Source organism: Microtus ochrogaster, chromosome 15 (assembly GCF_000317375.1).
Source record: "Microtus ochrogaster isolate Prairie Vole_2 chromosome 15, MicOch1.0, whole genome shotgun sequence".
Classification (NCBI taxonomy): Eukaryota; Metazoa; Chordata; class Mammalia; order Rodentia; family Cricetidae; genus Microtus; species Microtus ochrogaster.
This window is the reverse complement of record NC_022017.1, coordinates 22,433,464-22,454,446: the sequence shown is the minus strand read 5'-3', so window position 1 is coordinate 22,454,446 and position 20,983 is coordinate 22,433,464. Positions and strand designations below refer to the sequence as shown.

Here is a 20,983-nt window from a genome sequence, read left to right as displayed (position 1 = left end):
GGAACTAGCTCTTGTAGACCAGGCTGGTCTCGAACTCACAGAGATCCGCCTGCCTCTGCCTCCCAAGTGCTGGGATTAAAGGCGAGCGTCACCACCACCTGGCTTCATCTGTTCTTTTTAATGTGCTTAGTCTCTTTTATTGTCATGGGGAAAGACAGACGGTTGTAACTCCTGAGCTCAAGCTAAGCATGCCCTAAAATACTCAAGCAACCAAAGTGACTAAAATACCATCTGAAGAACTCTGTGGTTGTGCACAGTGGTATAGACCTGGAATCCCAGCACTGGGAAGGCTGATGAATAATGATGGCAAATTTGAAGTCAGCCTGAGTCACATTGTAGAACTATCTCAAACAAAAGGGGCTGATGAGATAGCTCAGTGGGTAAAATCACTTGTCATGTACGCCTGGTAACTTGAGTACAATCCCCAAACCCACATATAGGTGTAAAGAGAGAACTGGCTCCACTGGCTCCTCTGACTTCCACATTCATGCCATAGCATGTGTACCCCCCAAAATGCACACTTGGGGGGTGTATTAATAAGTAATAACAACTTCAAATTTCCACTCAAGATGCCAATTCAAGTTTATACTATATTTTTTAAAAGGCATTTAAAAAGACTCCTCAGTTTAGGGCGGAAGTCCAGCTCACAAACCACACAAAGCAAATCAAGACCTCCAAAATGCCAGCCTGAGGACAGGGAGGCAGACTTCAACAAGGTGCCCAATCCTGGGGTATCTTCTTCAGTGTGCTTGGAATCTCCAGACCAATAGCCCAATCCTGTACCAGGTCCTGGGATTGGTTCACCCTGTCTTCCTTCCCAAGACTATCTTTGATTGAAAGGAGGGGTCGCCATATTCTATTGAGACATGAGTGTGGTCTGTGTGTGCACCTCTGTGCACAAATGCACACATTCAGGTGTGTGCATGCAGAAGTCAGAGGAGAACATCAGGAACTGCCCTCTATCACTCTCCATCTCATTCCTTTGAGATAATGCCTCTCATTGAACATGGAATCTGCCAGTTTTTCAATTAAGCTCAGTCATAGCAATCATCCTGTCTCTGTCCCCCATCACAGCTACCATAGCACTGGATTGTTACATCTAGCTTTTTACAGAGGTGCTGGGGACCCAGATGCAGACCCTCACACTTGTATAGCAAGCATTCTTACCTATGGTGCATCTCCCTTCCTGACACTAGGCTTATAGGTGTGCACTAACATACCCAGCTCCAAGATGTCTTTATCTTTGGTCTTCTTGGTCAATTTCTGGGAATAGATTTACATCCATTCTCTAAGTCATCCTGTCTAAGTCAGTTTGCTACTCACCTGCACTGATCTAGACATTTTAAATTTGTTTGTTTAGGGTCTTGTATAGTTCAGGTTGGTTTTGAAATGGCTATATAGCCAAAGATAACCTTGAACCTCCACCTCCTGAACAGTTATAGGCATGTACAACTGCACCCAATTTATGTAGTGCTGAGGTTGAATCAAGAGCATTGAGCATGCTGAGCAGGTACTCTACAAACTGAGCTTCATCCCAGCCCTTTTCCTGATTTTAATTTTTTTAAAAATATTTATTTATTTATTATGTATAGAACATTCTGTCTGTGTGTATGCTTGCAGACCAGAAGAGGACACCAGACCCCATTACAGATGGTTGTGAGCCACCATGTGGTTGCTGGGAATTGAACTCAGGACCTTTGGAAGAGCAAGCAATGCTCTTAACCTCTGAGCCATCTCTCCAGCCCCTGATTTTAATTTTTGAGAAAGGCTCATCCTATAGCTCAGGATGATCTGAAACTCATTATGTACCTTGGGATGGCTCAAGTTGGTGTTCCCAAGTACTGGGTTTATAGGTGTGAGTCACTATACCTACTCCATTAGATTTCTGTAGGCAACAAATGCCACCCCCACCTTTTTTGCCTTTAAGACTCAATTAGGTCTGTAAGATCATAGCCCACTTCAGCTTGAACCTGGTTTCTAAGCTGCAGCTTAGGTCACCCCCAAATAAACTCTGGGTTGTCTTCTGTTCTATCTCAGTTGATTGGACATGATCACTGCCTTCATTTTCACTGTCAGCCATCTGAAGCTGACTTTAAACAATGGCCATGAACAGCTGTGACAGACTATGACAAAGACTGTGACAAAGAGGAGAATGTTTGCTCTCTGGACATTTAAGAAATAGTCTACCAAATTTTTAAACTGTTGGCCTCAAATACAGATTTTTCAGTACAATTTCACCAACTCTATTCCAACTAAGGTACCTGAGTAAACTATGACAGGGTTGAGAGAGAGAGAGGTCAGGTGGAGGTGGCACACGCCTTTAATCCCAGCATGTGGGAGGCAGAGGCAGGTGGATCTCTGTGAGTTCAAGGCCAGCCTGGTAATAAAGCAAATTCCAGGACAGTCAGGGATGTTCTACAAAGAAACCCTGTCTTGAAAAACAAATAAACAAAATGGAGGAGGAGAACTTGTCATCCACAAACCTGTTCTTGCACACTAATTAACATCCACCTTAGCCGGGCGGTGGTGGCGCACGCCTTTAATCCCAGCACTCGGGAGGTAGAGGCAGGCGGATCTCTGGGAGTTCGAGGCCAGCCTGGTCTACAGAGCTAGTTCCAGGACAGGAACCAAAAGCTACAGAGAAACCCTGTCTCGAAAATAAAGAAAAAAACCAACAACAACAAAAAACAAAACAAAACAAAAAGACATCCACCTTCACCTGTGACCCCAGCCATAGCCATAGTCTATACCTTTCATGGAATTTTGAGCTGACCCAAGGCAGAAAGCACACAAAGATAAAAGAAGCAAGAGGTACATTGTGATTTGAATGTTAAACCAGCAAACTTAGTCCTTTTTTTTTCCTGTTTTGAGAGAAGGTCTCACTAAATAGAGCACACTAGCCTTGAACTCAGAGACCCACCTACCCCTGCTTTTGGGATCAAAGGCTATGCTATCACACCCAGCACAGCAAACCTATTTCTAATGCAGTGTTAAAAATACCTATCAGCAGCCAGGTGGTGGCGCACACCTTTAATCCCAGCACTCGGGAGGCAGAGGCAGGTGAATCTCTGTGAGTTCGAGGCAGCCTGGTCCATAGAGCTAGTTCCAGGACAGGCTCCATAAGCTACATAGAGAAACCCTGTCTCGAAAAACCAAACCAAACCAAACCAAACCAAAAACCTTATCAGCTGAGTAATCCCCAGCGTCCCCAGAAAATACAGTAAAAGTGAGATAGCGGACAAAAATCTCAAGGATGAAACCCTCACACATAGGTGCATCCCCTGGCAGCCATGATGTTGAGTGCAGGGAAGGTATAGATGATGAACCGCAGCTCCTTGTGCGGGAGGAGAGAGTACAAAGCCACGAATCCCAGGCTTGGCAGGGCCAGTGCATGGGTCCTCTTGTCCACTGCCCCCAAGGGTATGAAGAGAAGGCTGCAGCCCAGGCCTCGGGGCAGGGCAGAGTAGAAATACCACAGGAGTGGGGAGGTCTTGAGGTCAGGTTAAGGAAGCACAGATATTGTCAGGATTGAGTCACTGTCCACTTAAATGAACGAGGATGGTAACAGCATCAAGGCTGAAGTGGCCCCAAAGACAGTTATGCCAAAAGACACAGCAGAGACCTGCTCAGGAGCTATAGGGATGGATGATCTTGGCACAGCATTCTCAGCTAGAGGAATAAGTTCCTTTGTTTTCACAGCATTAAGAGATGAGATGGCATGTTGTCAAGTCATAGCTATGCTGTCCTTTCTAACCATGAGTCTATCTGAAGTACCTGGTGATAAACGTTGCCGAAGGCAGACTATACTATGAACCATGGCAATGCTCCCTAAGACTAGGCGATGCTTAGGGAGATTTTGACACATTAAGATATGCAGAAGGCATTACAGTCCTCAGTGCCACCCAGGGCAAGTGAGTCCCAGGTGTGAGCAACAGAAGCTTCTGCCCTGACACTTAAGACAGCCATCTTACCTGTGCCGGAACAGCTGCCTGACAGGGAGACAGGAGACAGAGGCCAGGGTCATGGGGCTGACTAGCCTGTGCACTCCTACTTGAATGCTGAAAGGATACGCCCCAGTTGGAACTTTTGTTCAGGACAGTGTTGTACCAAAGCACCTTTCCTTCTGGCCATACAAGGTATCTCCAGAAATAGGAGTCCACAGCCACCGTCAGTCCTAATAACAACAAAAGAGTCTCAGTAAGGAACATGTGCACTGGGCTTAACTAACCCCACAAAGTGGCTGCATGGTCACAGAAACTGCCAGAAGCTTCCCATAAATGGAGCTAGTGGTGTGTGACAACATTTCCAGCAAGTATCATCCCTAGCATAGGGCACACTGCCCTCCTCTTGCCTGGACAAGCAGCTTAAAGAACAGTGGGTAGATGCAGGTTTCCAGATAGAAACCACCATTAGAGACAGAACTGGAGGTTCTACTGATGCCAAAGTTTGGATCATCTACTTCCATCTTTAAAAAAACAAAACAGAAAAAATGTCGGAGCTGGAGAGAGGACTCAGTAGTTAAGAGTACAGATTTTCAGAGGGCCCAAGTTCAATTCCCAGAACCCACAAACGAAGGCTCACAACTGCCTGTTACTTCAGTTCTAGGAAATTCAACATAGTCTTCTGGATTCTACAGGTGCCTACAATCACACACCCATTATTACCACACCAGGATACATGTGTATAAACATATCTGAAAGTAAATAAAGAGTAAAAAGGCTGGGTGATGGTGGCGCACGCCTTTAATCCCAGCACTAGGGAGGCAGAGGCAGGCGGATCTCTGTGAGTTCGAGACCAGCCGGGTCTACAAGAGCTAGTTCCAGGACAGGCTCCAAAACCACAGAGAAAACCTGTCTCGAAAAACCAAAAAAAAAAGTCTTTTTTGGGGGCTGGAGAGATGGCTCAGAGGTTAAGAGCACTGGCTGCTCTTCCAGAGGTCCTGAGTTCAATTCCCAGCAACTACATGGTGGCTCACAACCATCTGTACTGAGATCTGGCGCCCTCCTCTGGCATGCAGGCATACATCGAGGCAGAATGTTGTATACATAATAAATAAATCTTTAAAAAAAAAAAAAGTCTTTTTTGGGCCGTGGGTAAAGAAACTTGATGCCAAACCTAATGATCTGAGTTCAATCCCTGGGACCTAACTGCCACAAGTTGTGCTCTGACCTCCAAATGTGCACTGTGTGGCGCATGTGTGGCCATGCACACGCACACAGACAGACAGACTCACTAAAAAAAGGTTAAGTGTAATAAAATACAAAAAAAAAAAAAGCACGGGCGGTGGTGGCGCACGCCTTTAATCCCAGCACTTGGGAGGCAGAGGCAGGCGGATCTCTGTGAGTTCGAGACCAGCCCGGTCTACAGAGCTAGTTTCAGGACAGGCTCCAAAGCCACAGAGAAACCCTGTCTCGAAAAACCAAAAAAAAAAAAAAAGGTGACACTTTGGAACTATTTTGTCGTGGCGGGGAGGGGGGGGAAATCCTCAATAAATAAATAAATTAAAAAAAAAAAAAAACAAAAAAAAAAAAAAAAAAAAAAAATCTGAAGGGTTGAGACAACAGCTTAGTAAGGAGCTGTTCTTACAAGCAGGAAGGCCTGTATTTCATCCCAGAGCCTGCAAAAAAAACTAGGAATGGATTGCATGTAGTGGTGCATGCCTCTCATCCCAGTACTCAGGAGGTAGAGGCTGGTGGATCTCTGAGTTCAAGGACAACTTTGTCTACAGAGTGAGTTCCAGGACAGCCAGGACTACGAAGGAGACCCTGCCTTGTGTGTGTTTACATATACACACACACTCCTGTCTCATATATATATAGCCAAGTATGAGATTGGCAAGACACCTTATTAGTACACACACACAGTGGCTAACAACTGTCCGTAACTCCAATTCCTGAGAATTTGATGCTCTCTATGGCCTCCATGGGCACCAGGCACACATGCAGTACACAAGCATATATAGAGGCAAAGTACCCATACACATAAAATAGAAATAAATATTTCTCAAAAAAACTAGGAAAAAAAAACAAACCAAGGTGGCTAACTCAGTGAGGAACGACAGAGGTTGAGCTCTGGATGCTATACGCACATGCACACACTGTTTCAAACTGCCACACTTGTAATTTTAGCACAATGAAGGCTAACACAGGAGAAACTGGAATTTGAGGCCAACCTGGGCTACACAGTGAGCGTGGTGGTTTGAAAGAGAATGCCCCCCATAGGCCAATAAATTTGAATGTTTAGTTCCTAGTTGGTGGGAGTTTAAGAATGATTAGGTGTGGCCATATTGGAGGAGGTGTGTCACTAGGGCTGGGGTTTGAGGTTTCAAATGAGCCCACACCAGGCCCAATCTCAATTTTTCTTTCTGTTTCTGCCTGCTGCCTGTAGATCAGGATGTAAGCTTTCAGCTACTGCTCCAGTGCCTGCCTGCTGCCATGCTTCCTGCCATGATGACCATGGACTAACCTTCTGAAACTGTAAGCAAGCCCCCAGTTAAAAAGCTTTTTTCATAAGCTGCCTTAGTCCTGGTCTTCACAGCAATTGAACAGTAACTTAGACAGCAGGACTCTGTCTCAAAATACCCAAACTGAAATACACACAGACAAACCCGAGATGTTGACTTGCCTAGACAGAGAATCCCTGCTGGGACAGCATGCTGGAGCAATCTGGCTACAGACAGTCTTCTTTGGTATAAGGTCAGCAGCAGCATAAGGCCCAGCAGCATGCACAGCTCAGCCCTGAAGGCAATGATGGCGAAGGCTGAGAGCCAGATAAAGAGGGCCCACTGATGCTGCAGCCAGGCTGTGAGGGCTGGAAGAACTGCAAAACAAAACACACACAATAAGGGGGACTCACTTTCTTCCTTTCTTGTTTTGTTTTGTTTGTTTCTGTTTTTCGAGAAAAGGTTTCTCTGTGTAACAATCCTGGCTGCCATGGAACTTGTTCTGCAGACCAAGCTGGCCTTACACTCACAGAGATCCGCCTGCCTCTACCTCTAGAGTGCTGGAATTAAAGGCGTGCACCCCCAGGCTCGCTTTCTTATTATAAAAGACACACACACACACACACAAATCACTCTATGGGGGCTGGAGTGGTGGCTCAGTCATTAAAAGACTGGCTGCTTGGCTGGTGGTAGTAGCGCAGGACAGTTGACAACTATCTGTAACTCCCATTCCAGAGGACCCGATGTCCTCTTCTGCCCTCTGCAGGCACTGAATACACATATGTTTAAATACATACAGAACACTCATGTACACAAAATAAAAAGAAATCTTTAAAAAAAATTACTCTAGAAGGTGTGACTGCTCAGCACTGTAGGGTTTAAGGCTAGCCCTGGCTACAGACAAACTCCAAAGACACATACTCGCCTGCTGGGACGGCACACAGGTACTCCAGGGTAACGTTTTCTATAAAGTGCCAACCGTGAATACTGAGACTCTTGCTTCCATAACAGGAGACCCTGAGCAGTTTATGAGGAGCCAATGGGGTGGGGGCACTGCAATGGGCTGATGTGTGTGTGCTTAGCTGAGGTGAGGGACCAGAAGGTATACTCTGAAGCTACATACCCACAGCCAGGGCCAGCACGTTGGGAAGGGTCCTCGTACAGTAGAACATGAGGTGAAACTGTGTGGCTGATATCCAGCAGAACATGGCAGCCACTGTGGCCCCGAACTGTCGTCTCACTCCTTTTTGTAACGTCCAGAGTCCAAAAATCACTCCAAGTCCAAGGACTCCTCTGACTAAATAAGATGAGCAACAAAATCATGTCGTGAGTGACTCAAGAGCATACACGGATGATGAAGCCAGGGGCTCTGTGAGTGTCACTTGCAGAGTTGGTCAGTGTCAATATGCAGGGGACCCACCTGGGAGTGCACATTTGGTACCAAAAGTGGCCATTAGAGACCTAGGGCCTGTGTTTACATCGAGACCCACACCATCCAAGCTTCTTCTCTCCTTGCAGTCCCACAGGCCTGGCTGAGTGTTTGCTGAATGCTGGGCAAAGCTGGAGAGCAGTGTTGGAAGGGCAGGGTAACCAGGGACCTCTAGACTGGCTTGAGGTGGGGGACAGCGCTGATTAAGGTTCGACTCAAACCCAACCCTGTGAAGCCGGGTGGTGGTGGCGCACGCCTTTAATCCCAGCACTCGGGAGGCAGAGGCAGGCGGATCTCTGTGAGTTCGAGAGCAGCCTGGTCTAGAGAGCTAGTTCCAGGACAGGCTCCAAAGCCACAGAGAAACCCTGTCTCGAAAAACAAAAAACAAAAAACAAACAAACAAAAAAAACCCAAAAAAACCCCAACCCTGTGGCGCATCCAGATCATGCTGTGGTGGGAACACCAGCTTCAGGGGAAGGGGAATGAATGGAAACTATCCCTGGAACAAGTGATCCTTTGAAGACAGGTGAGACCGGTACCACATATCCTCAGAGTAGACAAGCCTTATTAGCCACTGGCCAGTGGGTGCCAAGGCCTAAAGCGATGGCCCAAGAAACCGTTAGCCATGGGAGCAACCTCAGAATGGGAGCTGCAAACTTTTAGAAGCTAACCCAGACATTCAGAGTGGGACCTGCGCAGCACTGGGCTTCCCTCTTCCTGTGTATTACTGGATACTGGATTCAAAGCACAGATGTCTCACTTTGGGACCCAAGTCCATGAGAATCTAGGTCCAGGTGCCTTTCTGAGGAGTGGCCTGAGTTTCACTCAGGAATTCAGTTTTTAAAACTTCCCATGGGGGTTAGAGAGATGGCTCAGCTGTTAAGAGCAGTGATTGCTCTTTCAGAGGACCCAGGTTCAAGTCTTAGCACCCACATGGCAGCTCATACCTGTCTGTAACTACAGTTTCAGGGGATCTAACACCTTTACAGAGAAATACATGCAGACAAAAACATGAATGTACATAAAATTTAAAAAAATAACAATTCCACATAGGCTAGACAAGCTAAAATCTGACTATGGCCAGCTTTGTTAGACACAATAAAATATTCTAAATTGGAAAAGTATGATTTTTGGCTAAAATCATACTTTTCCAACTTAGACGTCAGGTTATAGAACAATGTGCATATAACTTTCTTAACCTAGTATATATTTTTTAAAAAAGTATTGAGTCAGGGATTTATCTCAGTGGTAGAGTGCTTGCCCAGTGAGTACAAAGGCCCTGGGTTCAGTCTTCAGCTCAGGGGTGGAGGTGGGTGGGTGGGTATGAGAGATGGCTTGGTGTGGTGGCAAACATCTTTGATCCCCAGAATGCAGGAGGCATAAGCAGGCAGATCTCTGAGTTCAAGGCCAGCCTGGTCTATAGAGTGCACTCCAGGACATCCAAACAGCCAAAGTTACATAGTGAGAAAATGTCTTAAAAAAGAAAACAAAAAAACAGATGAGTAAGGGGTGCTGGACAGGTTTCTCAGCAGTTAAGAGCACTTAAAGAGTAACTATAGAGGACCCAAGTTCAATTCCCACTACCCACACGGTGGCTCACAACCATCTGTAACTCCGGTTCCAGGGGATCTGCTCTCTTCTTCTGACTACCACAGGCAAGAGACACATCCATGGTGCACATACGTATGTGTAGCAAAAACACTCAGCCACATTAAAACAAACAACAACAACAACAAAACCAAAAGAATGGGTCCCAACTATAGAAGTGGGGTGAGCTCTGATCGCCAACATGGCAGTGTGTCTGTCACCAATGGAGACTCACTTTAAGACAGTTAGAGAAGTCAGGTGTGATGGCACACACCTGCCAAACCAGCTTTCAGAAGACGAGGCAGGAGGACTGTGAGTCCTAGGCCATCCTGCGCTACATAGTGAGACCCTGGCTTCAAACAAGCATATACAAAAATAAAGAGGAATCACAATGTTCTCAATACCCCAAAACAAGTATCTGAAGAAACAAACAAAAAACTTAAATGTTCTGGTCTTTTGCTATATCATAAACTGTGCTAAAATACTGTATTATATTTATTGTATTATTGTACTAATAAGAAATCTTCTGCATCAATGAAAACTTTACAAGGTACTCATGGGCACAGAAAAGGGACCAGGGGCTCTGTATGCAGACCAGTATGATGACCTCTGACCTCGAGGGCTGTCTGCTCATTCCAATCTGTGGAGTATGCAGACTGCAGCAGCTAAGGCTCTGGGAGTTACTGCTGAGGTCCTCCAGCTGGAACAGGAGCAAGGGAAGCTGTCACCACCTTCTTCACTAGCCCTGCATCCCATCGATGTCATGAGGACGTCAGTGGAGTCTAAGGTACAGCTCCTACTTGCTTGTCCCAAGTTTGGTGGCAAGGCTACAGTAAGTCCTGCCAACTCCCACCCTACTCCACCACCCCACAGTGATCATGTGATACTGTTACAGGTCTCACCCATGCCAGGTTCTTACCTGTCAACTGAGAGTAAAACTTGGATACTTCCAACAGTGAAAGCACATAAACCACAGGACTGGAGAACACTGCAATCAACAGTGGCCCAAGGAACGTCCTGGGAACAACTCCAGGAAACTCGTGGTGGTCATACTGCAAGGAGAATGGGCTGTCAGCACAGCGGTTGGGGAGGGAAAGCAAGTCCCAGCTCCAAGCAGCAGCCTCACCTTGTCTAGATCCAGCTGGTGGTACAGCAGATCATGTGTAGCCTGTAGGTTAAAGCTTTCCTCCACCTTGGTATAGGGACAGGCAACAAGGTGGATAGCAGCTGCAGTGACCAGCAGGCCCAGAAACAGCAGGGGCTGCCTGCCTGATGATTTGGTTTTTTTCTTTTTCTTTTGGTTCTTCGAGACAGGGTCCCTTTGTGTAGCTTTGGCTGTCCTGGAACTGGCTCTGTTGCCCTTGAACTCACAGAGATCCGCCTGCCTCTGCATCCCGAGTGCTGGAATTAAAGGTGTGCGCCAAAAACCTTCTGGCTTGCCTGATGATTTCTTGCCAGTCATGTGGTGCTTTAAACTTCATGGACCTTCACAGAACCAAAGACAAGAAGTGCCCATCATTAACAGTGTTACCCTATACATTCAGAGAGAACAGAAACACGGCTCCTCAATGTCATACTCTGCTTGAGGTCACATTGGTAACGTGTTGGGGGAGAGGAATCACAGCTGTCCTTGACTACATCTGAAATTAACTAAAGCCCAAGCAGTTGGGTACACCTGTGAGGGATTTTTTCTTAAGTAAATCTTTTGAGGCAGGAAGCTCCACCTGCAATCTGGGCCACCCCTGCCGTTGGCAGCCTACATAAAGAACATAGAAGAAGCAAGCTTCCTCTCTTTGCCTCATTGTTCTTTTCACTCTTGCTGGCAATTCCACTCCTTCATCGGCATTAGAGCCTCTTTAGGATTTCAGTGTACACTGAAGAGCATCTGAAGCCTCCAGCCTCTTGAACCTTTTGCTGGGAGACAGCCATTGTTGGACTACCTAGCCCACAGTCTGTAAGCCATTCTAATAAATAAATCTCCTATATACATACACATGTTTGCATATTTACATATACTTCATTCTATCAGTTCTTTTTTTTGAAAATTATTTTTTATGTGTACGGTGTTTTGCCTATATGTATTCCTGGGCATCTGATCCCCTGGAACTGGAATTATAGACAGTTGCGAGGAACTATGTGCATGCATGAAAGAACAGTCAGAACTCCTAATCACAGAGCCATCTCTCCAACCCTTTGAAATACAACGATTCTCATAATTCCTATTGTCTTAGTTAGGGTCTCTATTGCTGTGACAAAACAGCACGACCAAGAACAGCTTGGGGAGAAAATGGTTTATTTCATCTTACAGCTTACAGTCCATCATCCAAGGAAATCAAAGGCAAGAGGAACCTGGAGGCAGGAGTGCTGTTTACTGGCTTGCTCCTCATGGCCTGCTCAGCCTGCCTTCCTATAGCACCCAGGACCACCAGTCCAGTGACGGCACAGCCCACAGTGACTAGGCTGTCTCACAACATGAACCAAGAAAATGCCCCAAAGTCATTATCAGCCCTGCATGAAGGCATGCCATGAGGACTTTAGTGGACTGTAAATAATGCCCAACTTGCATTTGCTTGTTCCAGATTTGGCTGCGAGGCTACAGTGAGTCTGGCCAAAACTTCACCCGACTTGTGTTAGACACAATAGTGTACTGAATTGGAAAAGTATGATTTTTGATTAAAAGAAAAATGTCACAGCCTGGTCTACAAGAGCTAGTTCCAGGACAGGAACCAAAAGCTACGGAGAAACCCTGTCTCGAAAATCCAAAAAAAAAAAAGAAAAAAGAGAAAGAAAAGAAAAATGTCAGGTTATGGAACAATGTGCACATAATATTCTCAACCTAGCACAAAAACAGACAAGGGCATGGCAATGCACAGCCATAACCCTAGCAGTCGAGAGGCTGATAAAGGAGGAACAAGAGTTCAAGGCCAACCTGGGCAACTTGGTAAGAATGCAAAACCCTGGGTTCAATCCCAGGACCTCGTAAAACCTATGTGTGTTGATAGATGTGTGAATCCTCAGCACCCAGGAGGTGGAGGCAAGAAGATCAGAAGTTCAAGGTCATCCTTGGTTATACAGAGTTCCAGGTCAGCCTTAGCTATGTGAGACCGTCACAAAAAAAAAAAAAAGAAAAAGAAAAGGGTGGGACCCACGCCACTGAGACAGCAGCAGTGTGGGATGTGCTGCCTGAGGGACTCTGACTTAGCTGTCCCAACCATTCGCTCCTCACGCCTTTAAAGGAAATCCAAGATTTAGGCTGAAATTATCCTTCAAACTCACCTGATCCTCCTTCCTCCCAGCCAGAGAGGGATGCTTTCTGCTGAGGACCAACAGCTGCTATTTTCAAAGACAACAGAAGCTCAGGGTGAGTGAGAATGTTCAACCAGGAGCAAAAAACAACGTCAAGGTAGTCACCAGTACAAAAAAACCACCTACCACGGGAATGGGGGGAGCAGCCGGGCAGCCAGATGGCTAACCGCCTTCGAGCGGCCAAGTTCAAAAGGGCCATACTGTTAGCAAGTGTGACTTGGAGAAGGTGGGCACCTCAGACTAGGTAGTACCCTTCAAAGATCCTGTTGTCCCTGTCAATGGGGATTCCAAGGCTTCCACGGAAATGGTCGGAATCACTTGCTCAAATTGTGGCTTTAAGCTGGAAACATCAACAATCTGGTGCAAACGAGGCCTACTTGTCAACCAAAGACCAGATGAAACTGAACGAGCTGCACAAACAGGTGCTCTCTAATATCCAGACAATTGCGTATCACTTCTCATTCAAGCCATTTAAAATGCGGTAGGTCACTGTGTGCCCAATGCCTGAGCCTCCAAACACACTGAGCCGGTCCCCTAGAGCAGAGCTCAGTTTACAGGTGACAGGTCGGCCGTCAGGTGGGAAGGGTGGGGGACAGACGAAAGGTCCAGGCCTCAGGTGAGACGTCCAGCCCCCATGTGACAGAGGTCCGATACCCAGGTGAGTTGTTCAGTCCCCAGGGTGGGGAACTCAAAGGCCGTCACGCGCGCTAAGGCAGCCCTCTCGGAAGAGCCCCAGCCTCGCCACCTCCCGAGTACCTCAATCCCCAACGGCGAGCTCTGGACTCCTCAACACTCTCTCGTCCTGACCCCTCGGACCTCAGCAGACCGCCCTCAGCAGGAAGCGGGAGGCGGAAACGCGACTCAGAAGCGAAGTCTTTGCCCGAACTTAACATGGCCACCACAGCGCAGATAGGCGACAAGGGAGAGGGCTCGCGACCCTGAGTAAAGATGGCCACCGCAGGTCGCGAGTGGGGGGGGGGGCGGGGCCAGAGGTCAGAATAAAAGGCTGCGGTCCCGCCCCTCTCTCGCGGGACGCTGACCCGGGGCCTTCTCATTGGTCGCTGCTCGTGGCGAGCCCGAATTGGTCCACATCAGACAGGGCGGATTCTTCCGACCAATGGCAGCGCGCCGGCTGAGAGCTGGGCGTGGCTTCGGCGACGCAGTGAAGTAGCCCGGGGAACGGCCGGCGCGCGGGCCGGTGGGCGGAGGCCGAGACTCCCCAGTTCTTCGCCGGTCGCCCGGCAGTCTCCCCCCCCCCACGCCATGCACCTGCCGCCCGCTGCCGCATTCGGGCTGCTGCTGCTGCTGTTGCCGCCGCCTGCGGCTATGACCTCCCGGAAGACGACACTGTGCCAGAAGTGCCGGACGCTGGTGGACAAGTTCAACCAGGTGAGCGGGCGGCTGGCCCGGGACAGCGAGCGGCTCAGGGCGGGGGGCTAGCGGGGTTCACAGCGGACCACCGAGCCGGTGCCCTCTCCTCCGCAGGGGATGGCCAACACGGCCAGGAAGAACTTCGGCGGCGGCAACACGGCGTGGGAGGAGAAGACGCTGTCCAAGTACGAATCCAGGTGGGTGCCCAAGAACTGCGCGGATTGGCAGCTATGGACTGGAACCCTCAGCCCTCCTAAGGGCTTCTGGCTTCCTTGGGTAATGGAATAAGCTTTCCTTCCTATGCTGTGGTGCAAAGGCGCCTGCTCTCCCTGGGTCCCCTGGACACCCTGCCCTTTAGTTAGGGATGTTCCCCTTTTCACTGAAGTAGTCTCTAGGTGGGACATGTTTAAAGTGAGCAGACTGGTGCTTTTTGGTGCTGGTGCTTTTGGGGGTGCTGACAGGTTGTGTTGCAGTGAGATCCGGCTTCTGGAGATCATGGAGGGCTTGTGCGACAGTAGCGACTTTGAGTGCAACCAACTCTTGGAACAGCAGGAGGAGCAGCTAGAGGCCTGGTGGCATTCACTGTGAGTGGCCGGGACCCTGTCTTCTGATGGGTAGTTTTGCAGTCCCTTCCCAGGAGAGACAGGGAAGCAGTAGCAATCCAACATCCCTGTCCCATTTTTTCCACTTACCGCCATTGTCTCTTATCAGAGCACAGCTCTTAGAGCCAGGAAGCTGGCAAAGAGTTCCTGTGCATGCCTGACTCCGGCTTCCCCCATCACACAAGCTTTGGGGGCTTGTACAGTGCCTCCTACCCCAAGTCACCTGAGGTAGTTACTTCAGCCTGAATATAAAACATGGAAAATTCCAGAGCTAAGTCTCATTGCAGTGTATCATATTCTCTTCGATATTGTCATGGATCTTTTACTATGCCTAATTTACAGATTAACCTTCCCCACCAGTATGTTTGTGAAAGTCTATAATGTATTTAGGGCTTGACACTGTCCAAGGCTTCAGGAGTCTCCTAGGGGGTGGTGTTGTGTGTGCTCCGCCACTGAGCCATGACCTCAGCCCAGCATTTCATGGGATTTAATGACCATTTCTAAATCCTCAGGAAGAAGGAGTACCCTAACCTATTTGAGTGGTTCTGTGTACACACACTGAAAGCATGCTGTCTTCCGGGCACCTATGGGCCAGACTGTCAGGGTACGTTTTTCTTGGGAAGTCCCAAGTCTGCATCTTTCCTGTTACTCCTCTCTGAGTCCCTTGTGTTTAAAAGCACAGAGGGGACTTAAACTCATCATCTTTCTATGGAGTTGGGGACCCTTCCTCTTTCCTCAGATGGGTAACTGTCCCCCTGCTCTCTGGGGTTGTGAACCTGGACCATAGGCTCCTGCATCACTGTGAACTTTAGGAAAGTTCCCCTTTGCACTGTAGAGCTCAGAGTCTCTGGTCCTAATGTGTTTTTAGGGTACTGATCACAGACTCGGGAGGTCATCGGTACTGTTGACAAGGAGATGGAGGTTATAGGCATGCTTAACTGTTTCTGCTCCTTCTATGGAGTGAGTCTTGAGACTGGAGCCTAGCCGTGTATATCGGGCTGGGTCAGGTAGCAGAAGTTTCAGTTTCAGGCACTGCACACGGCTGAGATGCCTCTTGCTTTTCTCCCTGACTGTGTGCTGGGTGGGCACACAGTGTGTTGTTCCACAGTTGGCCCCACACAGGCATTGAGTGTTGATCCTGCAGGTTCTAGGTGGTCGGTGTCTGTCTCTAGCCCCTCCTTTAGCTTTCAGACCGCTGTTTGCCCAGCAGGAATGATGCCAGGTTTAAACTGACAAGCATCCCAATGACATGTTGAGAGGTGCTGTGGTTCTCCCTGTTTGAGAACAACGTGGCCACCCCCCGGGACATGCTCCAAGCAAAGGTTTCTGTCTTCCAAGTGTGCCAGGGTGGGTCTGAGAGGCCTTGCAGCGGAAATGGTCACTGCAGTGGAGATGGCAGCAGACAGGGCGACGGGTCCTGCCATTGTCACGTCGGATACAAGGGGCCACTGTGTATCGACTGCATGGATGGCTACTTCAGCTTATTGAGGAACGAGACACACAGCTTCTGCACAGGTGAGCCGCAGCACCGACTCTGGCCAGCTTGGTTGATGGTGAGGCTGTGGGGAGCAGTCCCTCCTGAAGCTGCATAGCTAGGAACATAGCGCACCCTAACCCCAGGTGTCCAGATCATTGCAGAAGGCCTAGAGGTGTGGCCTTTCTGAAGTATCCATAAACCACACCAGAAGGAAAAGCTGCTTGTGGGCATGACATGGAGCTTGAGTGCGTGTGTGTCAGCTTCTGTCATTCCTATACCAAATGCCCTTGGTTTTTTGCCCTAGCACCTAGTAATGGGGCACACATGGGAACCAGGACCCTTGGAGGCTACTCCTGAGCACTGGCTCCACCAACTCCTTTGTTTTTACCTGGTTGTCAAGGTTACCTGATCAGGTGCTTCCCACAATGTGGTCAGCTCTGCCTGTCTTCTCACTGAGCAGAGCACAGTCCTTGCCAGCCTCCAGGGCCCTGTGGTTGCTGTCTGCACAAGGCAGCACCCTTGGTTGACTTCACATTCTTCGTATTTTATGAATTCATTAGGGATGTTGCATGCAATGACATCTTATTGTTTTCAGTTTTTGTTATTTTCCTGCTGAGCCTCATTTCTAAAGTAAGCTTTCCTCTCTGTGGAAGAGGGAGGAACCCCGTTCCCTGAAGGGCCCTGCTAATACAGCCTTTGCTTTCCAGCCTGTGATGAGTCCTGCAAGACATGCTCAGGGCCGACCAACAAAGACTGTGTGGAGTGCGAAGTGGGCTGGGCACGTGTGGACGGTGCCTGTGTGGGTGAGGAGGGCACCGGGTGGGAGGGGGAAAGGTTCCTTACTGGGGAGACTCCCTCACCCCCAGAGAGATCTGACTCCCACCTGATGGTGCTTTTTATCTCTGCCCCTCTCAGGGCTGTGAAAGGCCACTCTTACGGCCTTCGTTTTGAGGACTCAGATCTAGGTTAAGCAGGTGTCCCCACCACAACTGGTAACATCACAGTTACCGGGGCATGTGGCCCTGCCATGGCACTGCTATTGCTGTGCCCTTGCCCCTTTCATGCTGCAAACCCTGTACTGTGGGCAATCGTGGAGCTGGCACTGCTTGGTCTTCCGTAGCCCCAGGTGCCCGCTACCTGCCCTCCTCTCTCTTTAGTTTCGGTTTCACCCCTCACCAGCTGCTTGGCCTTAGGCAAATTCAGAACTTAGCCCCAAGCTGGTTTCAAGCCCTGAGGAGGGGAGGGAAGGAAGGGATGGTTTGAGCTTGTATGGAAGTGAAGGAGCTCATTGCGGTCGTGTGGGTGGTGCCTCAGCCTTGCCACCTGGGCTCTGCTCACAGCCTCACTTTTTGTTCCAGATGTGGATGAGTGTGCAGCAGAGACCCCTCCCTGCAGCGATGCACAGTACTGTGAAAATGTCAATGGCTCGTACACATGTGAAGGTGACCAGAGTGTTGGGACCTGTCATCCTCCATAGGGCTTCTCTGTCTTCCTTCAACACGTGAGACTAGGATGACCCTGTACGGTCTGCTCAGGCACTTGGAAGCGGTGACCTCAGCAGTAGACATGCTGCAGAAAAACCTTAGTCTCTGTCATCAAGTGTCTCACACATCGTAGTAGTCTTGCAGCATGCTGCTGTTTCAGGTCCTTCATGTTAGCCACGGCAGTCTTTTCCCTCAAGGGAAAACTTTTCACACGTTTTTTGGAGACAGGATCTCTCTATGTAACCCTGGCTATCCTAGAGCTCACCATGTAGACCAGGCTAGCCTCAAACTCAGAGATCCTCTGCCTCTGCTTCCTAAGCACTGGGATTAAAGGTGTGTGTCATCATTCCCAGTTTAGAAAACATTTTACACTCTTTTTTTGCTTTCCAAATTTGCCAGTCAAGGGTCTGAGTATTTTAGGGTCTTATGCATTTCACAGAACAGCAGGGGATGGGTTGCCGCCCAGTGTCTGCAGCTCTAAGCTGGCAGGCTGCAGTGTCCTCTAGGTGAAATGTGACACTAGGCCCGTAGAGCTTGCAGTCTCCGCTTGGCTCTTCTTACTGAGGTCTTTCTTGGTTGGGGAAAAACAGACTGTCCCTGGGCTTGAGGTGGCTTTGTGTTTAAGTTCCTTCATGTCACTAGGGTCTGTTTTATGGTGTGCTTGTCCTGTCCTGTCTTACTGAAGTAGAATTTGTCTTACACCTTCCCTCCTTGTTTCTAGAATGTGATTCTACCTGTGTGGGCTGCACGGGAAAAGGCCCAGCCAATTGTAAAGAGTGTATCTCTGGCTACAGCAAGCAGAACGGCGAGTGTGCAGGTCAGTGAGCTGTCTGCTGAAGAAGGTGAACTTTCTAGAAGGAACATATCCCTTGTCAAGGAGCCTTTGAGGCTCTGGGAGGTGGCTGAATGTGGGGTCTGCTCCTGCACAGACAGTGTTGTACCTGTTGTGGCCACACTGGCCTGAGCCCCCGTGTCATCAGCTCCCAGGGGACTTGGCTGTCTTGGCTTGAGCCATCTCTTGTTGTCTTGGCACTGCCCAGGGCACTGGGCTTCCCATCTTCATGTCCTGCTCCACCAGTTGTATCCTTGCCACCAAGGACCAGGAAGCTCTTCTCTGAGCACTCCCCTGACCTTTGCTTCTTTCTCTGATGGTCATTCATGATCCCATTGCTTTTATTGGTGAATGAATTGTAAATGAGCAAATTTCTTGGGTGTGTATGTGTGTTTGTGTGTGTTTGCAACCATTTATTGAAATGGAGTATTTTTATTTCAGATATAGATGAATGCTCACTAATAGACAAGGTGTGTAAGAAGAAAAATGAGAACTGCTACAATACCCCAGGGAGCTTTGTCTGTGTGTGTCCGGACGGTTTTGAGGAAACAGAGGATGCTTGTATACAGAAAACAGAAGGCGGTGAGTGGCAGAAGGTGATGGGCAGTGTGGCCTGCCTCCCCAGGGACAAGGCTAACCAGACCCTTGGAAACTGCCAAATAAGAAATGAACAGATAAAACCTGTGTGACTGCACACCCAGGGTCATGGAGGGGGAAGACTCAGCAGGAGTAGGAGAGAGGCCAGTACAGGGGAGCATTCAGTTAATGCCTTCAGATTGGGTCTACAGATGGAGAAAAAGGGAAAGCAGAGCATGCTGGTCCCACTGAGGGGGAAGGAGGAGCAGAATGCAACAGCCTCATGAGGCACCAGCCCCTGCAGGATTTCCAGCAGTGGTCTTGGGTCCTGGAACTCTGGCCCAGGGTCAGGTCTGTGTCTGGTTCTAAGGCTGTAAAGTAGGGTCTGTTCAGACCTTCCAGAATGTTCCTAGTCCTTGCATGGTCTCCATGTGTCCAAGTTTGCCCTTTTCATAAGGACACCACTAGTCACTCTTGACTGGGCCTACCTTGATTTCTCCAATTATTTGCAAAAACCCTGTTTCTAAACCAAGCCACATTGATAGGTGCTAGGCTGGGCATCAGCTCCTCTCCTTGAGAGAGAGAGTTCAGTCTGACAGACTCTAGGAGTTGTGGAAAGTGGGAACAGGCAGTGTTTAGAGAGGTCGGTAGTGACAGTAGTTTCCCAGAACCCACCCTGAGCAGGGCAAACAGTCGTGCACCTAGGAGTGCTGTGGTCAGTGAGATACTAAGGATAACAGAGGACTTTAGCAGCTGGAGGACAGGATTGCCTGCTGTCACCGCCTGCCCTCTACCTCAGATCTCTCACCCTCGCTGCTCAGCCTCTGGTTAAGTCTGTAAAGTGCCTGCCTGGGCACCCCACTGGGTACTGGGACACCAGCGCCTCTACATACAGCTCCTACCCCATCCAAACCCATTCTCGAGGCCCTCCATCACTGAGTACTCATTCAGTGACCTACCTGTCTTCTGACAGAAGTGACAGAGGAAAACCCCACACAGCCACCCTCCCATGAGGATTTGTGACGGGCATCCGGGTTCAGAAGCCAGACTCACCCTTTTAAGTTATTGAGAGGACATCCTATAGAAAATGTGGCCCATGGACATCAACCCCATTTTCTCCAGGAGATTTTGGAGGGAGAAGCTGCCTACTTTGAAACAGTTGATACTCACTTGGCCCTTTAAAAAGCTGCACTTCTTGGTGGTTCTTAAACAGATTCGTATATTTTGATACTGTTCTTTATAATAAAATTGATCGTTGAAGATCACCAGGAACAAAACGTGTTGGTTTGTTTCATTGAGAACGTGTGGCCTTCAACACTGTTCAGTTTGTACCTGTCCTGCCAGAACTGGGACATAGATGGGACCCCATGTCTTCCCTTGGTGGGCACCTTGCGAGTTGTTCCTGAGCCAGTGTCCAGTGTGGTGGAGGATAGGAGGGGTCCTGCCCTGCCCTGTGGTCTAGCTGCCTCAGACAAATTGTATAAGATGTAGGTTCAGGAGTTGCCAAATACATTTTCTAAAGACCTGGCTCCTGCTGTGGTCTTCTGGGGAGTTGGAACCCAGTGGAAGGTGGGCATGCCTTCCAAGTGGGGAGGTGTTGGGGTCCTGGCTCACTCTTCCTTTCTTGACCATAAGGGAATCTTTACTACTGACCCCTTGCTATGCCACTCAGCACATCCCAGAGCAATGGGGTCAGGTGAACCTGTACTGGAACCCTAAACTAAGCCAGCATAGCCTTTCCTCTATTGAAGTTGATTGCCTGAGTAGCAAAAAGCTGACTCGTGCCGGGCGGTGGTGGCGCACGCCTTTAATCCCAGCACTTGGGAGGCAGAGGCAGGCGGATCTCTGTGAGTTCGAGACCAGCCTGGTCTACAGAG

The 20,983-nt window shown here is 48.8% G+C and overlaps 2 protein-coding genes across 8 annotated transcripts in view; one reads left to right on the top strand and one right to left on the bottom strand.

Moving 5' to 3' along the window:
- Alg12 (ALG12, alpha-1,6-mannosyltransferase) overlaps positions 1–13,739 on the bottom strand; it is a 15,511-nt gene extending 1,772 nt beyond the window's left edge. For 2 of the 7 annotated variants that reach the window (XM_013348897.2, XM_026782737.1), the window contains exons 1-8: positions 12,891–13,706; positions 12,735–12,791; positions 10,585–10,943; positions 10,378–10,510; positions 7,566–7,739; positions 6,625–6,819; positions 4,071–4,174; positions 3,267–3,490 (exon numbers count right to left, since the gene is read on the bottom strand). In XM_013348897.2, coding sequence (XP_013204351.1) covers positions 3,267–3,490; positions 4,071–4,174; positions 6,625–6,819; positions 7,566–7,739; positions 10,378–10,510; positions 10,585–10,920 — 1,166 coding nt within the window. In that variant the 5' untranslated portion in view covers positions 10,921–10,943; positions 12,735–12,791; positions 12,891–13,706. Of the gene's footprint in view, positions 1–3,266; positions 3,491–4,070; positions 4,175–6,624; positions 6,820–7,565; positions 7,740–10,377; positions 10,511–10,584; positions 10,944–12,734; positions 12,792–12,890 lie in introns of all 7 variants that reach the window. The other 5 variants (XM_026782735.1, XM_026782736.1, XM_013348899.1 and 2 more) reach the window with 5 other exon arrangements.
- A 192-nt stretch (positions 13,740–13,931) lies between these two features.
- Creld2 (cysteine rich with EGF like domains 2) lies at positions 13,932–20,371 on the top strand. Its single transcript, XM_005354377.2, has 10 exons — positions 13,932–14,153; positions 14,250–14,332; positions 14,609–14,719; positions 15,250–15,341; positions 16,076–16,252; positions 16,922–17,017; positions 17,573–17,656; positions 18,420–18,515; positions 18,972–19,112; positions 20,080–20,371. Exons 1-10 carry the CDS (start codon positions 14,028–14,030, stop codon positions 20,127–20,129), a joined length of 1,056 nt encoding a protein of 351 aa, XP_005354434.1. The 5' UTR covers positions 13,932–14,027; the 3' UTR covers positions 20,130–20,371.
- The last annotated feature ends 612 nt before the right edge of the window (positions 20,372–20,983 follow it).